The 18,399-nt window shown below is 45.4% G+C and overlaps 1 protein-coding gene across 7 annotated transcripts in view; it reads left to right on the top strand.

Annotated features, from left to right (window-relative positions):
* Positions 1–423: 423 nt before the first annotated feature.
* Positions 424–18,399, top strand: part of CENPE (centromere protein E) — a 64,893-nt gene continuing 46,917 nt past the window's right edge. For 4 of the 7 annotated variants that reach the window (XM_084855749.1, XM_084855748.1, XM_084855747.1 and 1 more), the window contains exons 1-19: positions 424–896; positions 3,350–3,444; positions 4,412–4,501; positions 4,892–5,010; positions 5,560–5,682; positions 6,171–6,252; positions 6,526–6,593; positions 7,233–7,304; positions 7,893–7,944; positions 9,301–9,388; positions 9,529–9,658; positions 11,059–11,178; positions 13,299–13,445; positions 13,791–13,926; positions 14,358–14,455; positions 15,691–15,747; positions 15,831–15,986; positions 17,205–17,279; positions 17,450–17,590. In XM_084855749.1, the coding sequence (XP_084711875.1) occupies positions 841–896; positions 3,350–3,444; positions 4,412–4,501; positions 4,892–5,010; positions 5,560–5,682; positions 6,171–6,252; positions 6,526–6,593; positions 7,233–7,304; positions 7,893–7,944; positions 9,301–9,388; positions 9,529–9,658; positions 11,059–11,178; positions 13,299–13,445; positions 13,791–13,926; positions 14,358–14,455; positions 15,691–15,747; positions 15,831–15,986; positions 17,205–17,279; positions 17,450–17,590 (1,905 nt within the window). In that variant the 5' untranslated portion in view covers positions 424–840. The remainder of the gene's footprint in view (positions 897–3,349; positions 3,445–4,411; positions 4,502–4,891; positions 5,011–5,559; positions 5,683–6,170; positions 6,253–6,525; positions 6,594–7,232; positions 7,305–7,892; positions 7,945–9,300; positions 9,389–9,528; positions 9,659–11,058; positions 11,179–13,298; positions 13,446–13,790; positions 13,927–14,357; positions 14,456–15,690; positions 15,748–15,830; positions 15,987–17,204; positions 17,280–17,449; positions 17,591–18,399) is intronic. The other 3 variants (XM_084855752.1, XM_084855750.1, XM_084855751.1) reach the window with 2 other exon arrangements.

Genomic DNA, 18,399 nt, shown 5'->3' with positions numbered 1-18,399 from the left:
ACCATACAAAAGAAGCCCTGAACTAGGAAGCCTTTTTTGGGGGGGGCAGGGGGGAGACAGACAGACCCACACAGACAGCCCTGCCTGATCACCACCATGCTAAATTCCTGGATTTTTCCATCGTTTCCAAAGAGCAGCTATCACTTCTACCCACCAAAAACAGTCCTTTGTGCAGAGAATGGACGTGTCACTCTACTAGATTTTAAAATCTATGGTTACAAGATTCTTAGATAAAATCTATGGTTACAAGATTCATAGATAAAATCTATGGTTACAAGATTCAAAATCTATGGTTACGCAACCAAGAGCCCGCCCCCCGCCCTGCAGCTTTAAAAAGGACCCATTCAAGCGACGCGCCCGCTGACCTGGACGGCCGCGAGTCCAGCGCAGCCAATCAGCGCGTGCCTGCTCGCCTGCCCTCTCAGAAGAGACGGCGGCGAAAGACCCACCTTTTTAACCCTATCGCTACCGCGGGCCTTGAACAGAGCCAATAAACGGAAAGCGCCTGTGCGGAGGAGGGGGAGGGGGATAACCTTTGTCCGCTCTTCGCCTTTCACGCGTTTGGCGAGGCAGAGCAAAGATAATGGGATCGGTACCGACATGCCTCTGATATTTCATACGGGGCTGTACACTCTTTTCTTTACCCCTCTGTTTAATACCTCTATCGATTCGCTTAGCCCTCTATACCCCCCCATACAGAGAAGAGAATAGTATGGCCCGTCGGTGGGCGGGAAGGAGCGCCTACGTCACCAACGGACCAATGGGAAGAGTCCTCGGTGGAAATTCAAACTCTGGAGCTGAAGCAAGGGGGGAAAGGGAGGCTTAGGAAGGAGAGGCGACATGGTGGAGGAAGGCGGCGTCACGGTCTGCGTGAGGGTGCGCCCGCTTATTGCAAGGTGACATACTGGTCGTGGGAAGGGGGCGCTCGTTTGTTGCGTGTCTTTTTAACTTATTCTTCCTTCTCCCCGGGGAAACTCGGATTTTGTGCATGTTTACTTAGAAGTAAGCCCCGCTGTGTTCAATGGGCCTGACTCCCAGGTAAGTGTGGATAGGGAAGTAGGCTTACAGCCTGATCGTATGCATGTTTACTGGGGTGTAAATCCCATTGTGTTCAGTGGGGCTTGCTCTCATTTGAGTCCTCCAAGTCTTGCATTTCCAATTAAAACAAGCTATTGTGGGAAAGGAGGGTAGAATCCAACTAAAGTCCCACTTAAAGTAGACCCAACGAAATGAACCCCATCCGTTTCAATGGGTCTATGCTAAGTAGGACTTTAGTTGGATTCTACCTGGAATGCACAACTGTGTCATTTGGCTCTTACCGTACAAGGAAATGAACAAATGGAATAAGGGCAGAAAAGTGCAACGAAGGGCGCAGTCCTATGCATGTTTAGATAGAGAAAAGGCCTACTATTTCCAGAAGTCCCCAGCCAACCATACTGGCTGGGGAATTCTGGGAATTGTGGGACTTTTTTCTGTCTAAACATGCATGGATTGTACCTTAAAACGGTCAAGGAGCTGGAGCAATTCCAATAGGAGGAAAGGTTACAAGGTCCGGGGCTGTTTAGCTTAGAAAAATGGCGAGTGAGAGGAGGCATGATAGAGGTGTACAAAATTATGCATGTTGTGGAGAAAGTGGATGGGGAGTGATTTTTCTCCCTCACTCCTAATACTAGAACCAGGGGTCATCCCATGAAGCTGGTTGGTGAGAGATTCAGGACAGATAAGGCTGCCCTTAAGGCTGGTCCGGAAGCAGGAGCTAGTGCAGAATGCAGCAGATCTGCTGTTGTCAGGAGGTGCCCCTTTTCAGCATGTAACTCCTCTGCTGAGGGAACTGCACTGGCTGCCTATTTGCTGCCGGGCCAGGTTTAAGGTATTAGTACTAGTGTACAAAGCCCTAAACAACCTGGGACCAGGATACCTGAGAAAGCGCCTCTTTCTTTACCAACCTGCCCAGTCACTGAGGTCATCAGAGGGCATGTTCCTGGTGGTTCCATGTGGACCCATGGCCCGGTTGGAGTCCACCAGGAAAAGAGCCTTCAGTGTGGTGGCCCCCTTCCTGTGGAATTCCCTCCCTTTAGAGGTCAGGCAGGTGCCAACATTGTGTTCCTTCCGGCACCTCCTGAAGATGTCGTTATTTCAAGAGGCCTTCCTCGCATGACCAGCCGTGGTTTCTTAAATTCCACTTTATTGGGTTTGGCTGTTTAAAAAATGTTTTAACTCTTTTAACCTGCTGTTTTATTATTTTACCGTGTTGTTCGCCTCTCCGAAATCTTCTAATGTGGAGCACTATATAAATATTGTAAATAAATAAATAATAAAAGGAAGTACTTCTTCACATAATGCATAGTCAGACTATGGAATTCACTTCACAAAATGTAGTGATGGCCAATTTGGATGGTGTTAAAGGGGGATAGGACAAATCCATGGAGGTTAAGGGCACAATCCTATGCAGACTTAGGGTGCAATCCTATGGGGATAGGCAGCCACCTCCGAATTCGGAGGCAACTGTCTATCCAGTGCAGGGCAGGAGAAGCACAGAGGGGATCATTCCCTCTGTGCTTCTCCTGCCCTGCATTTGTGGCTAGACAGCTGATTTCAGCTGTCTAGCCGTGGGAAGGTGGAGCAGGGGAGGAGGCTGGCGGACGACACATAGGATATGTCATACTGGCATTTCCACCTTCCCTGCCCTGAAACTCCCCATTTTGGCCGCTCTGCGCGCCTCTTCCGAGTGCAGAGCACAGGGCTGTTCCATGCTGCCCGCGAGGCAGCGCAGAAGGGGGAAAGGTCGGTTCTCCGGGAACCAACCTCAGAGTGCGGGCTGTGAGGTCAGTTCCCAGAAAACCACATATCCTATTGCTGTCTAGCCACTGACTAGCAGCCAAAGGATTGCTCCCTAAGACAGAAAAAATTCCTAGAACTGCCAACATTCCCCAGCGAGCATAGCTGGTTGTTGCAGAGAGTTGGGAGTTGTAGGACTTTTTTTCTGTCTAAACCTGCATAGGATTACTCCCTGAGGCTGTTAATCGCTAGTAGTCATGATGGCCATGTATTACCTCCAGTACCAGAGACGGTAGTCCTCCAAATACCAGTTGCTGGGAAACACGAGTGGGAGGGTGGTGCTGCACTGATGTGCTGCTTGAGGGCATCTGGTTGACCACTGTGTGAACCCAAGGTTAGTGGAATAATGGGGTAGTGACGGCATTCTATCCATCAGACAGATGTGTGCACAACTGGTCCGCCTCACAAGGCAGTTGTGCCATGGCAGAAGCATTCCGTGTGGCTACGCTATCTTTTTCACTATCTTGCCAAAATGACTGAATGACCAGGAAACCTTGTTTTGTTCCTTAAGGGAAAATGAAGACCTTGAAGATAAAGTACAGGTTTCATGGAAAAGTGAAGGCTGTACCGTATCGCAAATAGATGGGACCAAGTCCTTTGTCTTTGGTAAGCTCTTGATACATATTGCGATGCTACTTATATTGAGTGGCTTTCAGCACAGGCGCTTGGGGAGTAGGGAGGGAAGGCACAAAAGGCTTTTAACCATAGGTCAGTGGTAGAGCACATGTGTTGCATGCACAAAGCCCCAAAATTGATCCTCAGCATCTCCAGGTAGGTCTAGGAAATAATCCTGCCTGAAACCCTGAAGAACCGCTGCCAGTCAGTGTTGGCAATACTGGGCTAGATGGACCAATCGTCTGACTCAGCATAAGGCAGCATCCTATGTTCCTATGTTCATTAAAAACTATGTTCATTAAAAACTCACAGTACTTGGACTACTGAGCCGTCTGATTCCAGCTTGTGTAGAAAAGGAAAGGTAGATTAGAAAAAAAATACAAAATTCTAGTGCAGATGAAAATGAAGCTTCTTCTGACCCATTGCTTTCACCTGCAACTTTTGGAAATTTAGGAGCCAGTTATTCTCCACATGGTGAAAGTCCCAGTGTATTCCTTGTCGTATTCAGATGAAATGTTTCAAGTGGCTATTCTGGTCTGAGACCACCTTGGAAAGCAGCTGCCAATGGGAGATGACAGTACTGGGCTAGAAGAACCAATTTTCTGGTTCCGCGTAAGGGTGTGTACAAGTCACATATACAAGTTGCAACTCACTATGAATGGACATTGTTAAAATAACAAGCGAGTACAAGAAACATCCATGCTTCTTGCCCTGATAGCAGCTTTCCCCAGCCTAGTGGCTGGCTGAGGAATGCTGGTAGTTGTATGACTTCTTTCTGTCTAAACTTGCATAGGATTGTGCCCTAAATCATTTTTGTGTGAAAATGTGAACTGACCATTATTGACATACTGTGAAATTTTGCTCAGCTCATCCAGTTTAGTTTGTAAATTGGCAACTTGACAACTCTTGGAGGAAAGGCTCCATTTCTATGAACTGACCCCCCCCCCTTCTCTTGAAGATCGAGTGTTTCAGTCTGAGGACAGTACCATGGAAGTCTACCAGGGGGTGGCTGCTCCAATTATAAAGTCTGCTGTTCGGGGATACAATGGTACAGTAAATATCAATTTGTTTGAATGTTTATGCTGTGTTTATTTTATTTACTGGCGGTGGCATGGTGAGAGTTGTAGGCTTTTTTGTGTCTAAGCATGCATAGGATTGCACCTTAAGACAAGTTAATGGTTGGGAAAAGTCAGGGTAAATAAACACGTTTTTAATAATCATTGAAAACACATCAACATCAGTGCCTGATGTATCACAGAGAGGAGGTCATTCCAGAGGAAAGGCGCCCTCACAGATAAGGCCTGTTGCTATATTGCTGCCAGATGGGATGATGCAAGATGTGACATGGACAACAAGGCCTCTCCTGAAGTTTGTAGTGGTCTAATATAGGTCTGTATGTGGGTATCAGTCAGAACTAACCATTGTGCTTCCTCCTTAGGCACGATTTTTGCTTATGGACAGACTGCTTCAGGCAAAACGTACACTATGTTAGGTACACAAGATTGTCCCGGTATCTTACCTATGGCAATTAATGATGTATTCAATACCATCTGCAGAGTAAGTCAGTCTATTGAACTTTCTCTTTCAGACACCAAATTAGTGATGCAATAGCTAGTTAAGGCTAGTGTTGAAACTTCTGTAACGATTCCTAATTTCGCTTAGGAGGTTCTACCTGCCTTTTGTCCTAGAAGGAAAGGTTGGAAGGTCACTACACTGAAGCCTTTGTTCCCCTTCTCCCTTATTTGGGCCAGTGGAGACTGCCACTGTCTTGTTTGCCTAGAAGAAATACCTTAAGTGCAAGGGGGTGGAACCAATATATAGGTCAGCCTTTCCCAACCTTGGGCCCCAGATGTTGTTGGCCTATAACTCCCAACATCCCTCATCATCAGGCATGTTTGCTTGGGATGATGGGAATTGTAGTCACAACAGCTGAGGACCTATGGTTGGGAAAGGCTCGTATAGATACTAAGGCAGGGTTAGGAAATGTGTGTTTTTTAATGATGGCATTGGCGTTAAGACTCTGCATTTGTGAGAGAAGGCATCTTTACTGTATATCAGTTATCAGTCTTCAGGCATACTAATGTATGCATGCTCTTCAATTTTTAGATTCCAGACAGGGAGTTCCTGCTCCGTATATCATATATGGAGATTCACAATGAGAGTATACAAGACCTACTCTGCAGTAACATTAGGAAAAAGAAGCCCTTAGTCGTTCGTGAAGACATCAATGTAAGTAACATAAGGCCAGAAAAGCTCCTATGTTATATGAAAAAGTGGCATTGGAAGTCAGAGGGCAAAAGGCTGGATTTTTGTCACAGCCATGTTTCCATATTTATAAAATCTCGCTTTCTCAAATTGACAGGGTTGTGCCTTGGGGTAGAATCCTGTAAAGTCCTTCTGCTGATGGAACTGCTTCAGCCAGTGAAACAGGGAGGGTGGTAATTCCCCCCACCCACACCCTCAAAATCTGCTCTCAAGTGTTGAGAGGGCCCTTGAGCAGATTTTGGGAAGGCATCGTGGGGGCAGCACATTGGAGGTGAAAGTCCTGTCACATGAGCAGAAGCCCACTTGGATGAAGTTAGATTCCACCCTTCTATTAAGCTCCCTTAACCAACTGACTTAGACAATTTAGTTTAATTTTATATTGCTTACTTACAAGACATAACGCTAAGGATCAAGCTGTGTCATGTAACAATACCCTTTGAAATCTCTTGTAGAGGACTATTTACGTTGAAGACCTGAGCGAAGAGGTGGTGATTTCTCCAGAGCAAGTTCTGAGCTGGCTACAGAAAGGCGAAAGTAAGACTCCAATATCTGGTGTAGCATAACACATACACAGCTTCCTATGCAATTCTGAGACTTAAAAAAAGCCCTGTTGAGGCGCAATCCCATGCATGTTTCGACAGAAAGGAATCCTACAACTCCCAGCATTACCCAGCCAAGATGGCTGGCTGGGGAATGCTGGGAGTTGTAGGACATTTTTCTGTCTAAACATGCATAGGGTTGCACCCTTAGTATATAGGAAACGAGAATAATCAACTCAATTGTGTAGCTTTTTTTCCTTCTGAACAGAAAACAGGCACTATGGTGAGACAAAAATGAATGAAAGAAGCAGCCGTTCTCATACAATTTTCAGAATGGTGAGTGATCATGAGCTTTATTGACTTTGTGTAATTCATGGCTAAGCATTCTTTAGCAGTAATGTGCCGGATGCTGAATATATGCATATACAAAGTATAAAATGGCAGTTCTTTAAGTTCTGTTGCCCCTTTGCACCAGGTGGAAGAACCTAGACTGGGGACATATAGATTGGACCCAGTTAGTTCTTAGTGACTCTTGTAGGCCAAAGCAATGAAGCCTACAGAGAGGAGATTAAGGAAGAACGCAACCCTCACCCCAGGTTTGCAAGAAGTAGTTTAACTCCTGCCCTGGGCAACCTGGAGTTAGGAGCTAAACCTTATATTGGTTTTTCGTTATTGGTTATAATATGTGTTAGTTGTGATCTGCCTTAGACTTTTTCTTCTAACAGGAAGGCGGGATAGAAATACATGCTCCCTTATGGGAAAGTATAGAACTGGTTGCTGCTCACTCATGGTAGGGGGCTTGGAGTTTGCAGAGCATGTCCCAGGCTTGACTGGCAAGGAACCCGTCATGGTGGAAGTGTGCTAGTTGCATTGTAGTATACAGACCCTTCCTCCTCAAACTCTGACATGGTATTCTTGCCAGTCTGTGACAATGGTGCTCAAACTGGCTCATGGCTTTGCTTGCTCTTTTTGAAGATCATTGAAAGTAAAGAAAAGACGGATACTTCCAGCTCAAGCTACGAAGGAGCTGTAATGGTCTCTCACTTGGTGAGTTCTTTGAAAAATAGCACCAGGGTTGAAAGTGGGGTTTGGAAGGGCAGTGGTTGGGTGTCTTAAATACCACAAAGTGGCATGGTAGTTTGCATTAGGGACGAAAGTATCTGTCTATATTCAGCCCGTGTCAGTTTCTCATGTATTCTGTTATGAGCCAGTTCCATTCAATTTCATCGCTCTGCAACTTAAAACACACACGCGCGCGCGCGCATTTTCATATGCATCTCTCCCCTAATACTGCTTTGCAAAATTTGGAAAACTACTCAGTCCAAAGGAGAGCTGTGCTCTGACCCACATAATTCATCTGTGAAGTGTGAATTAAGGCACTTTGCTTAAAAATGCTGACCAAACAAAATTCTTCCCCATCCCTAGTTTGTGTGGATCCTGTTTGAGCTTGTTCTCTTTCCTGCAGTTTAAACTCCTGGCCAGGGACTCCCTTTATCTGTACCTGCTAACGTGTGGTCTGCATCACTCTTGCTTCCCAGATCTTTATATGCTATTGTTTGGCACCATTTGGAAATAAGTGGTTTAAAGAGAGGTTGAGTAAGAATTGAACCTAACAGTTTGTCTTGAATTTTTCAGAATTTAGTAGATCTGGCAGGAAGCGAAAGAGCTAGTCAAACAGGCGCTGAAGGTATGTAGCTGCTGCTGAATGAGATCTTCTGGAAGTCTATACCCCATTCTTTATTTCCTGAATCCTAACTGGATGGTTACACTCATATCCAGCTATTCCTCAAAGGTGCTTAGGATGGTATAGATAGGATTTTCCCACTGTTTTCACAATAGCCCTATGAGATAGGCAGGCCTGAGAAAGCAGCTGGCCTGAGGTCCTTCCAGGGAAGTTCCTCATTTGAATTGGGGCAGTCAGGTGGGAGCAGAGGGTAATGCACAGTGCCTGTTCCTAAATGAGTGGCTATTGCTGAGCAGATATGACATTTCTCATCTTGGCCATGGGTATGTCTGCATCAGGCCTAACTGGAAACTGTTGGCTAGAGCTCTGTTCTCTCTACAGGCTATTCAATAATAGACCAATCTAAATTGGGGGTGGGCAGAAGGGAAACCAGGATCTTCAGGTAGATCTCTGCCTGACTGGCAGCAGATCAGTCAGAGTTCTCTGACTCAGAGTTGTTTAAATAACAAGAACAAAAAGGCTTTTGTGGATCCTAAATCAGGCTGTGGAAACCAACAAATGGATTTTTGTGTGAAAAGACTTATGAAGTAAAACAGTTCTGGTAGTAAAAACAATGTCCTGTGCTCAGAGACCCCTCGTTCCTTAATTCTAAGTGTAAGAATGTGCTTACCCACCACTATATGCGCCTGGCTTTGGCTGGACTTGGTAAAAACAAAGTAGATTCCAGAAGCTTGACATCTGCCCACCCCTGATCTAGATTGATTACAGCCAGGGGGAAGACATCCACATTTTTTAGTTTAAGTGTCCTACTCCATCATGCCACTGATGTATGGAAAACTAGCAATGACACCACCTTCGAAGGCTTTCAAAAGAGATTAGACAGATTCATGGAGGATGTCTATCAATGGCTGCTAGTCTTGATGGCTTATATTACTTCCAGTATCAGAGGTAGCATCCTTCTATATACCAGTTGCTGGGGAACACGAGTAAGAGGGTGTTAAGTGCTCTCATGTCCTGCTTGTGGGCTTCCCATGGGCATCTAGCTGGACTAGATAGACCTTTGGTCTGAGCACAGGTCTTGGGATGAGTCGTAACTCAGTGGTGGAGCACCTGCTTTGAATACAGAAAGTTCTAGGTTCAATACCTGGCATCTCCAGGTAGGGCTAAGAAAAAATTCTGCCTGGAGAGTGCTGTCAGTCAGAGTCAACAATACTGAGCTTAGACGGACTAATGTAGCTTCCTATGTACCTTATGTTAAGGTTTGATTTACAATGCTTGATTCCACTACAGCAGAAAAATGAGTTTGTGAAAGGAGCTGCATTGCTACATTAAAATGGTATTTATTGTGTTCATGCCTAGGGATTCGCCTTAAAGAAGGCTGCAATATAAACCGGAGCCTTTTCATCTTGGGCCAGGTTATCAAGAAACTGTGTGATGATCAGTCCGGGTAAGCACTGCTTGATTACTGAGAGCATATTTTGAACTGTAGTGACAAATGCAGACATAATAGGCCAGCTCTTGGACCAGTTTTGCCTCTATTAATGAGTAAGCTTATATTCTTCCTTCTCTGTCTTTCCTCTTTACCAGCAGCTACATCAGTTACCGGGACAGCAAGCTGACACGAATTCTGCAGAATTCACTGGGTGGAAATGCTAAGACTGTTATCATCTGCACAGTTACTCCGGTATCTCTGGAAGAAACTCTTAGCACTCTTCAGGTAAAACCAGAATGTTCCCCGCCCCCCCCCCCCCCCGCCCCTCAGTTTCTCTGCATGTAAGTCCCAACCAGAATAGTGGTAACTGACTTGTTCAAGACTGAAAGCATTTCCATACGGGCCATAACGTTTATTCTGCAATGTATTCTCCTATTGTGCTGCCTAGAAAATTGTAAGACCGTCTTCTACTTGGGTTTGCCATGCTGGGTTGCATTTTTCTCACCTGGCCTTCTGACTTCAGTATCACCGTAGGCTGAAGTATGCCATTTTGTATGACAAGGAATTGCAAGCCACTGATTTGAAACTCCAAATAGGGGCATTGGGTAGGGCCCAGCTGTGCCCCTGGTGCTAGTAGTAACTACATTGCACGCTGGCATAAACCCACACTTGCACAATGCAAATAGCGCTTGCTAGAGCAATGGGAAAAAGTGGTTATTTGCTGCTGAATTGCCCTAGCAAGCGCTAATTGAGTTGTGCAAGTGTTGGCTTACACTAGTGCAACATTGCTAGGGCTGGGGCACAACTGGATCCTACCCTCTGTGATTCTGAGTAGGTAGGTGGAAGTTTTCATTTGTGGCATCTGTGCAGCACCGCATAAGAGATCTGTTTGTGTGCAGGCCTAAACATCTCAGAATGTGAGAGACTCCACTCCTTCCCCTTCCCTTGACTGGTGTGGAGTATCTAGCACCTCCTCTGCTTAACTTTTAGAGCAAGATGTCCTTCAGAGCTAAAGCATTCTACACACTTTCTTCAACTTCACCGTTACACCTTAATTATAAATGGGCTCAAGTTACAGGAAGCCAGATTCCAGCTGAACATCAGGAAAAACTTCCTGCCTTTTGGAGTAATACAACAATGGAACCAATTACCTAGGGAGGTGGTGGGCTCTCCCACACTGGAGGCGTTCAAGACGAGGCTGGACAGCCATCTGTCAGGGATGCTCTGATTTGGATTCCTGTATTGAGCAGGGGGTTGGACTCGATGGTCTTGTAGGCCCCTTCCAACCCTACTATTCTATGATTCTATGATAAAGAAAATCTAAGGGGACAAAATACAAGTGAGGATTGAGCATACTCAGTAAGCATGGGATGTTGAGTGTCAGTTGCAAAATGGGAGCCAGGGTGGAGAGGAATGCTTGAGCTCCTTAGAGTTTATAGTATCCTGGAGGACAGCACAGCTGGCTGGCAGGAAATTTGAGCGAGATCAGTCTTGCTTGGAGGTGAGGATATACTGCAGTATTTATTGCAGGTCCCACTTCTAGTTACTACAAGAGCATGTGTTCATCTTATGATTTCCTACCTTTCTGGGAGAATAAAAAGAGCTTTGATGCAGAAGGATTTCTTCTGGCTTTTGCTAGATGTAGGGACTTGCTGATCTTGACTCCACCTAGTGGTCTCTTTTAGTTTGCCAGTACAGCTAAAAAGATGAAAAATACCCCCAAAGTAAACGAAGTTCTCGATGATGAGGCCCTCCTGAAGAGGTATCGTAAAGAAATAGAAGACTTGAAACGGCGCCTGGAAGAAGTAAGTCTCCTCTCTAGTTAGAAATCAGTTTAAGTTTACAAGAATTTGAAAAGCAGACAAGGAATGAGGTGCTGCCTGCTCTAAAATATTCTTGTGTTGCTTGAATGCAACTCTTCGTCCTGTCTTCTAGATTACTACATATCATAATTTATATTTATCTCACCCTGTCTCAATTGCTGAGGGTAGGTTTCAGTACAGATTCAAAGAATTCCTGTCCTAAAAGCTCAATTTTTTCCATGTTAAAGTATTTGATTAAGAAATACAAGGTAACAATTATATAATAGCAAAAACATCAACACACACAGGCTGTTTTACATTATTCATCACAGATTCTACACATATTTTAGAATCATTGTCCCTGAACATTCTCTCTCTCTCTCTCTCATTCATTCTCTCTCTTTCTGTTGTGTGTGTGTGCATATATATATATATATATATATATATATCCCCGCACGCACATGCGCGCGCACACATAGGTTTCTTGGTTGGCACGATCGTTGTACTTCTAAGATTTGACTGGGGGATGTTGGAAGTGTTCAGAATCTGTCGGAATCTGACGTTCTTCTCCCTACTTGATAATGGATAGATAGCTGCCTATGCCAGGCGAGCAAACCATGATCTGTCTCTTAAGTGCAGTCTCCTTTTAATTGAGTCTGGCTGAATTGCCTGGACAGCCTCATAAAAGCCACATCCACTTGGATGCGTGTGCAAGTTTTATTGAATTGACCAAGAAGCTGGGCAGATCAGTCCAATGGGGGAGAGAGAATCTATGGCACAAGAACTACCAAATCCAAAGCGTTGCTGGATTTGTGCTGGGGAGGTGCTTTCTTAACTTTTTAACCTTTTTGTCAGCAGCAGCCGATGATTTTTTTAAATTATTTTTTCCTGCCATTGCTTCCAGTGAGAGGGAAAACAGCTACTCCCACTCCAGGGCTGATGTCGTTTCTCCCCGTTGTCAGGAGAAGGGGAGGGCTGCTTGGTAATGCACCTGCGCTGCCGGCGGAGGGTCCCAGATTCAGTTCCTAGTATTTCCTGGTGAGGCTGGGAAAGATCCCTGCCTGAAACCCTGGACAACCAGTCAGGGCAGACATTTCTGAGCTAGATGGGTGAATGCCTGACTCTGCATAAGGTAGCTCAGGGGTCCCCAACCTTTTTGGACCAATGGCCACATTCAGGAGTATGAAAAACTTCTGTGGGCACCACCACAAAATGGCTCCCATGAAGGATGTGGCTAGTCACATAATGCCATGGGGGCCTGGCTAATCAAAAGTGAGCTAAAGGGGAGTGCGGGAGGGAAATAGTGAGGCTAGAGACTGGGAGGGAGGGGAAAATAGCAAGGCAATGGGTAGAAGAGAAAGAAAGAGCAAGGCTAGAAGCTAGGAGGGGGAGAAACAGTGAGCTAAAGAGGAGGGGAAATAGCAAGACTAGAGGCTGGGAGGGAGGGGAAACAGGAATGCAAAGGGGGAGAGGGGAGAGAAAGAAGATTGCCCTAACATTTTCCAAGGTTTTTCTTCAAACAATTTCGGTGAAGGGGGCAGGGAGGGGAGAGCTTCATTGGAGGTCCCATGAGCACCATGGCACCCTTGGGTGCCACCCCTTTTCACCCCCTCACTGCTGTCAGAGCCTCAATGACAGTGGCACTTTCAGCCTCCTAAATGAGGAGGCTTCCAGTAGCAGACTTCCATCTTTTATGGCGGACTTCCCTGTAATACCCTATGGCCCCTGGGAAGCCCTCGATGGGACCATAGAATTGCATTCTCATAAATTCTGATGTTTAAAATAGTTAAAACTGACTAATTTGCTTGGGAACTCAAGAACACCTTACTGTGGGTTTGATCCAGCCCTCACACGAGAGGAAATCTGCTCACACAATGGAACTTGCACTCATGGAATGAAACTTCACCGTCCTGTCTTTCCCTCTGCGCTCCCTCATCCACGTGCCTCAAATCTGCTCCAAAGGGTCCCCCAACCCTCCAGAGCAGATTGGGGGGGGGGGCTGCAGGGAGGAAGGGGAAATCTGCTTTACCAAGCATCTCCCTTCCACTGGCTGGACAACACCATAGGATGCAACCCTCTGAAAGCATGGCTTTGGATCTTGACACAGATATGTTCATGTTTAGGTTTCATCGCACTCTCACACCAAAGATCAGCTAGCGCAGCTCCTGGAGGAGAAGAACTCTCTTCAAAAGCAACAGCAGGACAGGATAAGAGCGCTGACTGAGATGCTTGTGACAGCATCCTCTTTCTCACAAGAACGAGAGTTAAAAGTAAGCTGGAAAACTATAAATGTTGCTTAAACTGATTTTACTGCATCTACTGTAGCGGGGCTGTGTTCTGAGTGAGCAAAGTTTTGTATTTGTTTATTTTTAAAAAGCAGGTCTACAAATACTACCCGATCCTGTTTAAATTATGAGGAAAGCTTTAGATTGGGCAAACTGTAGGGCAGGGGCATTGACAATTCTAACAGAAGCTAGGTTCATCTCTGTACAGTGAGAGAATTTCAGATCAGCAAATACACTGTGAGTCAAACTAGATAGGAAATTATCGAACTTGCTTTAGTTTTCCGCCATGCCTTGACTTTGTACGTTGTGTGTCTATATTTTCATTTTAAGGCTAGAAGGAAGAGGAGAGTCACCTGGGCTCCAGGAGCAATAAGCCAGGATGGGGCAATATGTTTCCTGGAAGACTTCCCTGGTAGAGCCAAACACTTCAAAGTCTCTATGTCCTCTCTAGCAGAAATGGAAGAATGTAAGTTACTTTCCTGGGAAAAGATTTTGAAACAATATCCTAAAGAAGTGGGGAAGTGAACTGTAGGTTAGGCTAAGTTAGAATTTGTATAATGTGTCATCTATCTAGCGTCCATGATGAGGTGCAAATAACTAAACTGATACCAATATGTCCATTTTGAAGGTGGTGTTGATGCTTATGCCAGTTCACTGATATTGAATGCATCTTCTAGATCTGAAGGGTCGGAGGGCTCTTGTTAGATCTGAAGGGAGCAGGAGGTCAAGCTCAACATATCAAGTTTGCGCCAGAGGTCTGATTCTGGCAGCAGGCTCCAGGCAGTCCTAAGTTAATCAATGCTCAGTCGCCATCTGTCTCTGAGCCTTTTGGAATTTGTCTCAAGACCTTCCCTCTGCCTCCAAGTTTGCAAACTCTGTTTGTTTTTTAATTCTCAGCTCTTTCTTCAGAATTCTCTGAATATGACGATCAGAGCGTGATAGTCCGTGCTGCGGTACCTGAAGAAGAGTGGATTCCAGGGTCTGAAATAACTTTTGTGAGTGGTAGAGATGGGCCAGGAGACAAAATAGGATCTGTGAGGGGTGGGGAAGGTTGTTCTTTGCCCCTGGAGTGTCATTTTCCATGATGGCAAGGAAAAGATGCTTTGTGGACAAAATCCAAAGGGTATTGGGGTACGGCCACCCTCCATGGTGGGTGGGTGTGTCTCCTCAGCATCTTACCCTCCCCCATATGAACTAAGATTCTTCAGGGGCAAAAATGGGGGAGCTTCGCCCCCTGCAAGTCCTCCGCAGGGAGATGGACTTCCTCCCCTTTCAGTTTATGCTGCTGCGGGTTCTTAGTTTCTCCATAATGAAGGTCTGTGATCGGTGTGGCTCCATTACTTTTATGCCAAGAGAAACTGAGCCAGTCATCTTTCTCCCCACTCAGATTTTAATCTGAGGGGGCAGAACAGTGGTGTGAAAGGTGGCTACCAGGGGAAAAGCCTTCTCTGTGGCGTGTGTCGTCGCCCCCCCCCCCCCCAGTCTGTGGCCTGCCTTTCCCAGAGAGCTCCTCCTGTTGTCACCATTATATATATATATTTAGACGCCAGGTTAAGACCCTTCTCTTCCAGCAGGCATCTAATCTGTTGCTCTGAGTATTAATTTCACTGCTGGCTGCCCCAATGTTTTTATTATTTTTTTATGTTTTTAATATTTGGGATTGTATTATTTTGATACTAGTTGCTGTATTTTGTTATTCGTCATTTTGTTGTTCAGATTTATGCTTATAAACTGGCCCAAGGGCATTTGCCAGTTGGGCAGTATACAAATCTTAACAAGGCAAGAAGGAGAGAGAATTCCAGAGGTTGTAAAGCTTGCCTGTTCTTTGAGACAGGCTTTTAACAAGCCCCCAGACTGTTCTTTTCAGAGCCTGACTCAGGAGAACTTTGCTCACACCTTTAGTAAGTAGCTGAAACCTAAATATTTAAGTGATTTCCAGCTCTTCCCCCAAGTCATGATGGCTTTAGGCCAGCAGTGAGGTATGTGTGACTGTTCAGATGTTCTTGGACTGCAACTCCCACTGGCCCTAACCAGCACAGCCTGTCTGATGGGAGATGCAGTCACTACAACATTGTGAGGGGCCCACGTTCCCCACCCCTGCTTTAGGCGACTTTGCCTTTGAGCTGCCAACGTATCGCTGTAGGAATATACACCATCCTGGTGTTGAAAAGAAGTTTTCACTAGGAGCAGAGAAGGAATTTAGTGGCTCACTTCAGTATTTCTGTTCTAGAGTCATAAAGACTTTGCAGAGTCTGTCCAGCTTTGTGAAACCCTTGTAGAAGAGAGGGTAAGTGAGTTCAGTGTTCTCTGGGGAATTCAATCTAAAATCCGGGTAAAACCTCTTAATCTCTCCTTCCGTTTCCCATCCAGGATAATGCTGTCACTGAACAGCAAGCCACAAAAGCAAAACTGGAATGCCTGCAGTTGGAGAAAGAACAGCTGGCATGTGAGCTCGGAGAACTGAGAGAGAAAATGTCAACGTATGAGTTTGTGTCTCTTGAAAAAGAGACTGCAAAAGAGCAGGAGGTGAGGAAAGAAAGTGGTGTGTGAATGTAAATATAACACTTAGGTCACCTTTCACTTTCACTGCTTCCACAGTGGCTGACAATATCATTAGACAATAACAAAGTATAAAAAGCTGTAAAATGAATCTGAAACAGTACGCCAGCAGAGCTTGTAAAACTTTATCAATAAGATTAAAACCAACTTAGGTGAGAACGCTAGAAGTCCTGGGTGAATAAAATGGGTGCCGTTGGAGAGAATGCTCCCTCTCCTCTCACTGCCCACCTCAACTCAGAAAGTGAGAGAAGCAGGAGATGAAAGGGCGTGATGACCAAGTGGCTTAATGACAATCAAGCCATCGGGCAGATTCATGTGGGAGAAGTAGGTCTTCGAGATGTCTGGGTCCCAAGCAGTGATCAGAAATAAGTGGGTATTTTTTTAAGGCAATTAACTTTTAAATACCCAGCAAAGAACCAAGCTGTTGCAAAGCTTTTGAGCTGTGCCTTTTCAGGCAGGAGAGCTGCGTATGAGTGAGCATGCAGAGGCTTGGTATTTGGGATGCTGTTTAAAAGTGCTGCTGAGTGACTCAGTCCTGCTTGCTTCTGAGTAAACATGGAGAAGCCTTGACCTGTTTACTTCTGAGTAGGCTTAAAATGGTGGTAATTGCATTTGGCCTCATCTACTCTGCCTTCGACAGATGGAATGTGGCTGCTGAGATCTTTTCCATTTTGCAATTTGGCCTTTGGGCTGAAAAAGGTTCCCTGCCCCTGGTGTGAAGGCACGTGACGCAGCAACCTTGCTTAAAGCTAAGCACATCTGCATCTAATCAGGATAGAGGGACCACCTGGAATCCCATGTACACTTCCTTGAATTACATCATGGAGGGAAAGTGGGATATAAATGTATTAAATCAGTACGCCCACAACTCATGCATATTAGAAGAGGCATGGAACTGCTCTTGTGAGCAACACCTATTGTATATTCAGATTGCATCCTGCCCTTGCTGTTTTTGAAGGTTTGAGATAATTAATAACCAGATGATGAGATGTTATTTTCTAGGACCTTTTTGCAGTGTAACGCTTGAATAATATTATTTTCTACAGTAATAGCTTGGTTATTATCTAAGACTCGGTGTTTCTGAAGGGAAACTTTAATGCAAAGCTTGCTTGCCTTTGTGATGGCAGGTGAACGAAACGGTGCTTTCTAACTTGCCTGTGCAATTTTGCTTCGATTGCTCCACAGATGCAACTAACGCATGAAATTTCCAGCTTAAAGGCTCTAATTGCAAATGCTGAAGTTTACAATCAAGATCTTCAGGTGAGCTGGTGGTGGCGGTGGTGGCGGCCTTGCATGCAACTGGTACAGACTGAGATGGATAATTACTTTTTACTTTTAGCCTTGGCTTGGGTCAGTTCTTCCAATGTCATGTGACCCTAGGTAACTCCTAATGTCAATCTGCACTTGTATTACTCTTCCTCGCTTTATAGGAGGAAATAAACTCGAAAGACAAGCAGATGAAGGAGCAAGAGAATAAAATTCAGATGTTGGAAAACCAAGTCAATGAGCTACAAGACCTAGTTGAAGAGTTGAAGACGGAAAGTGGGAAAAGAGATGTGTCCTTCTCCATAGTAAGCTTGAATAATTTTTATCAGCTGAGTGAACTTGAAAAAGTTTACATTTGTATCAAAGATTTGCTCCATTGCTTAGGATGAAATTGACACTTTTGAGTTGCTATAGAGCGGTGGTTTTCACATTTTCTACTTTCAGGTAACTATTTCCATATTGCCTTCTCCACCCAGTAACCCAGCAATGCAGAACCTCGGGCCTGGGGGACAAATCCAGCCTGCCAGCAGTCCCAATCCGGCCCTCTGGAGTTTCCCAGATGGACATGCCCCTTTCCCCCCAGCCACTTATTATTTGGTGGTTTCCCAGCATTTGTGCAGCTTTTTCCCCATTCTAGAAGGTTGAAATGCCTCCCCTAAGGCTGAGTTACTGACAGTAAGAGCTTTAAGCTACAATACGCCTCTTTTGCCTTTGGCCCCACCCACCGCTGGAATGCGGACCCCGAGAGCTTCTTCAAAATGGCATTTGGTTCTGCACCCCTGCAGTAGCACCTGCTTCTTGGCAATGCAGAATAATTCCATCGAGAAGGTCCATGGGTGCAAAATTCACATGGGCTCTGGCCAGGCCTGTTAGACATTTAGATTTGGCCCTAGCGAGTGGCAAGTGCTCACTGCTCCCATGTGGTTGCTGGGTAAGATCAGTAGTAGTGAGCAACAGTGGGTTGGGGGGGGGATGGGGGGGACATACACATTTTCGTGACACTGCAATCTCACGGAGGAACCGTTTTATAACAACCTGTCCCCCAGGTGATGTTGGAATCCAGCTCCCATCATGCCCAGCCAATGGTCAGGGGTGATGGGAGTTGTTGTTCAAC

The sequence above is a fragment of the Heloderma suspectum genome, chromosome 5 (genome assembly GCF_057233095.1).
Source record: "Heloderma suspectum isolate Gila_16-S chromosome 5, 16-S_ref, whole genome shotgun sequence".
Taxonomy (NCBI): Eukaryota; Metazoa; Chordata; class Lepidosauria; order Squamata; family Helodermatidae; genus Heloderma; species Heloderma suspectum.
The sequence above is the reverse complement of the archived record's forward strand: the minus strand, read 5'-3'. Positions and strand labels throughout refer to the sequence as shown.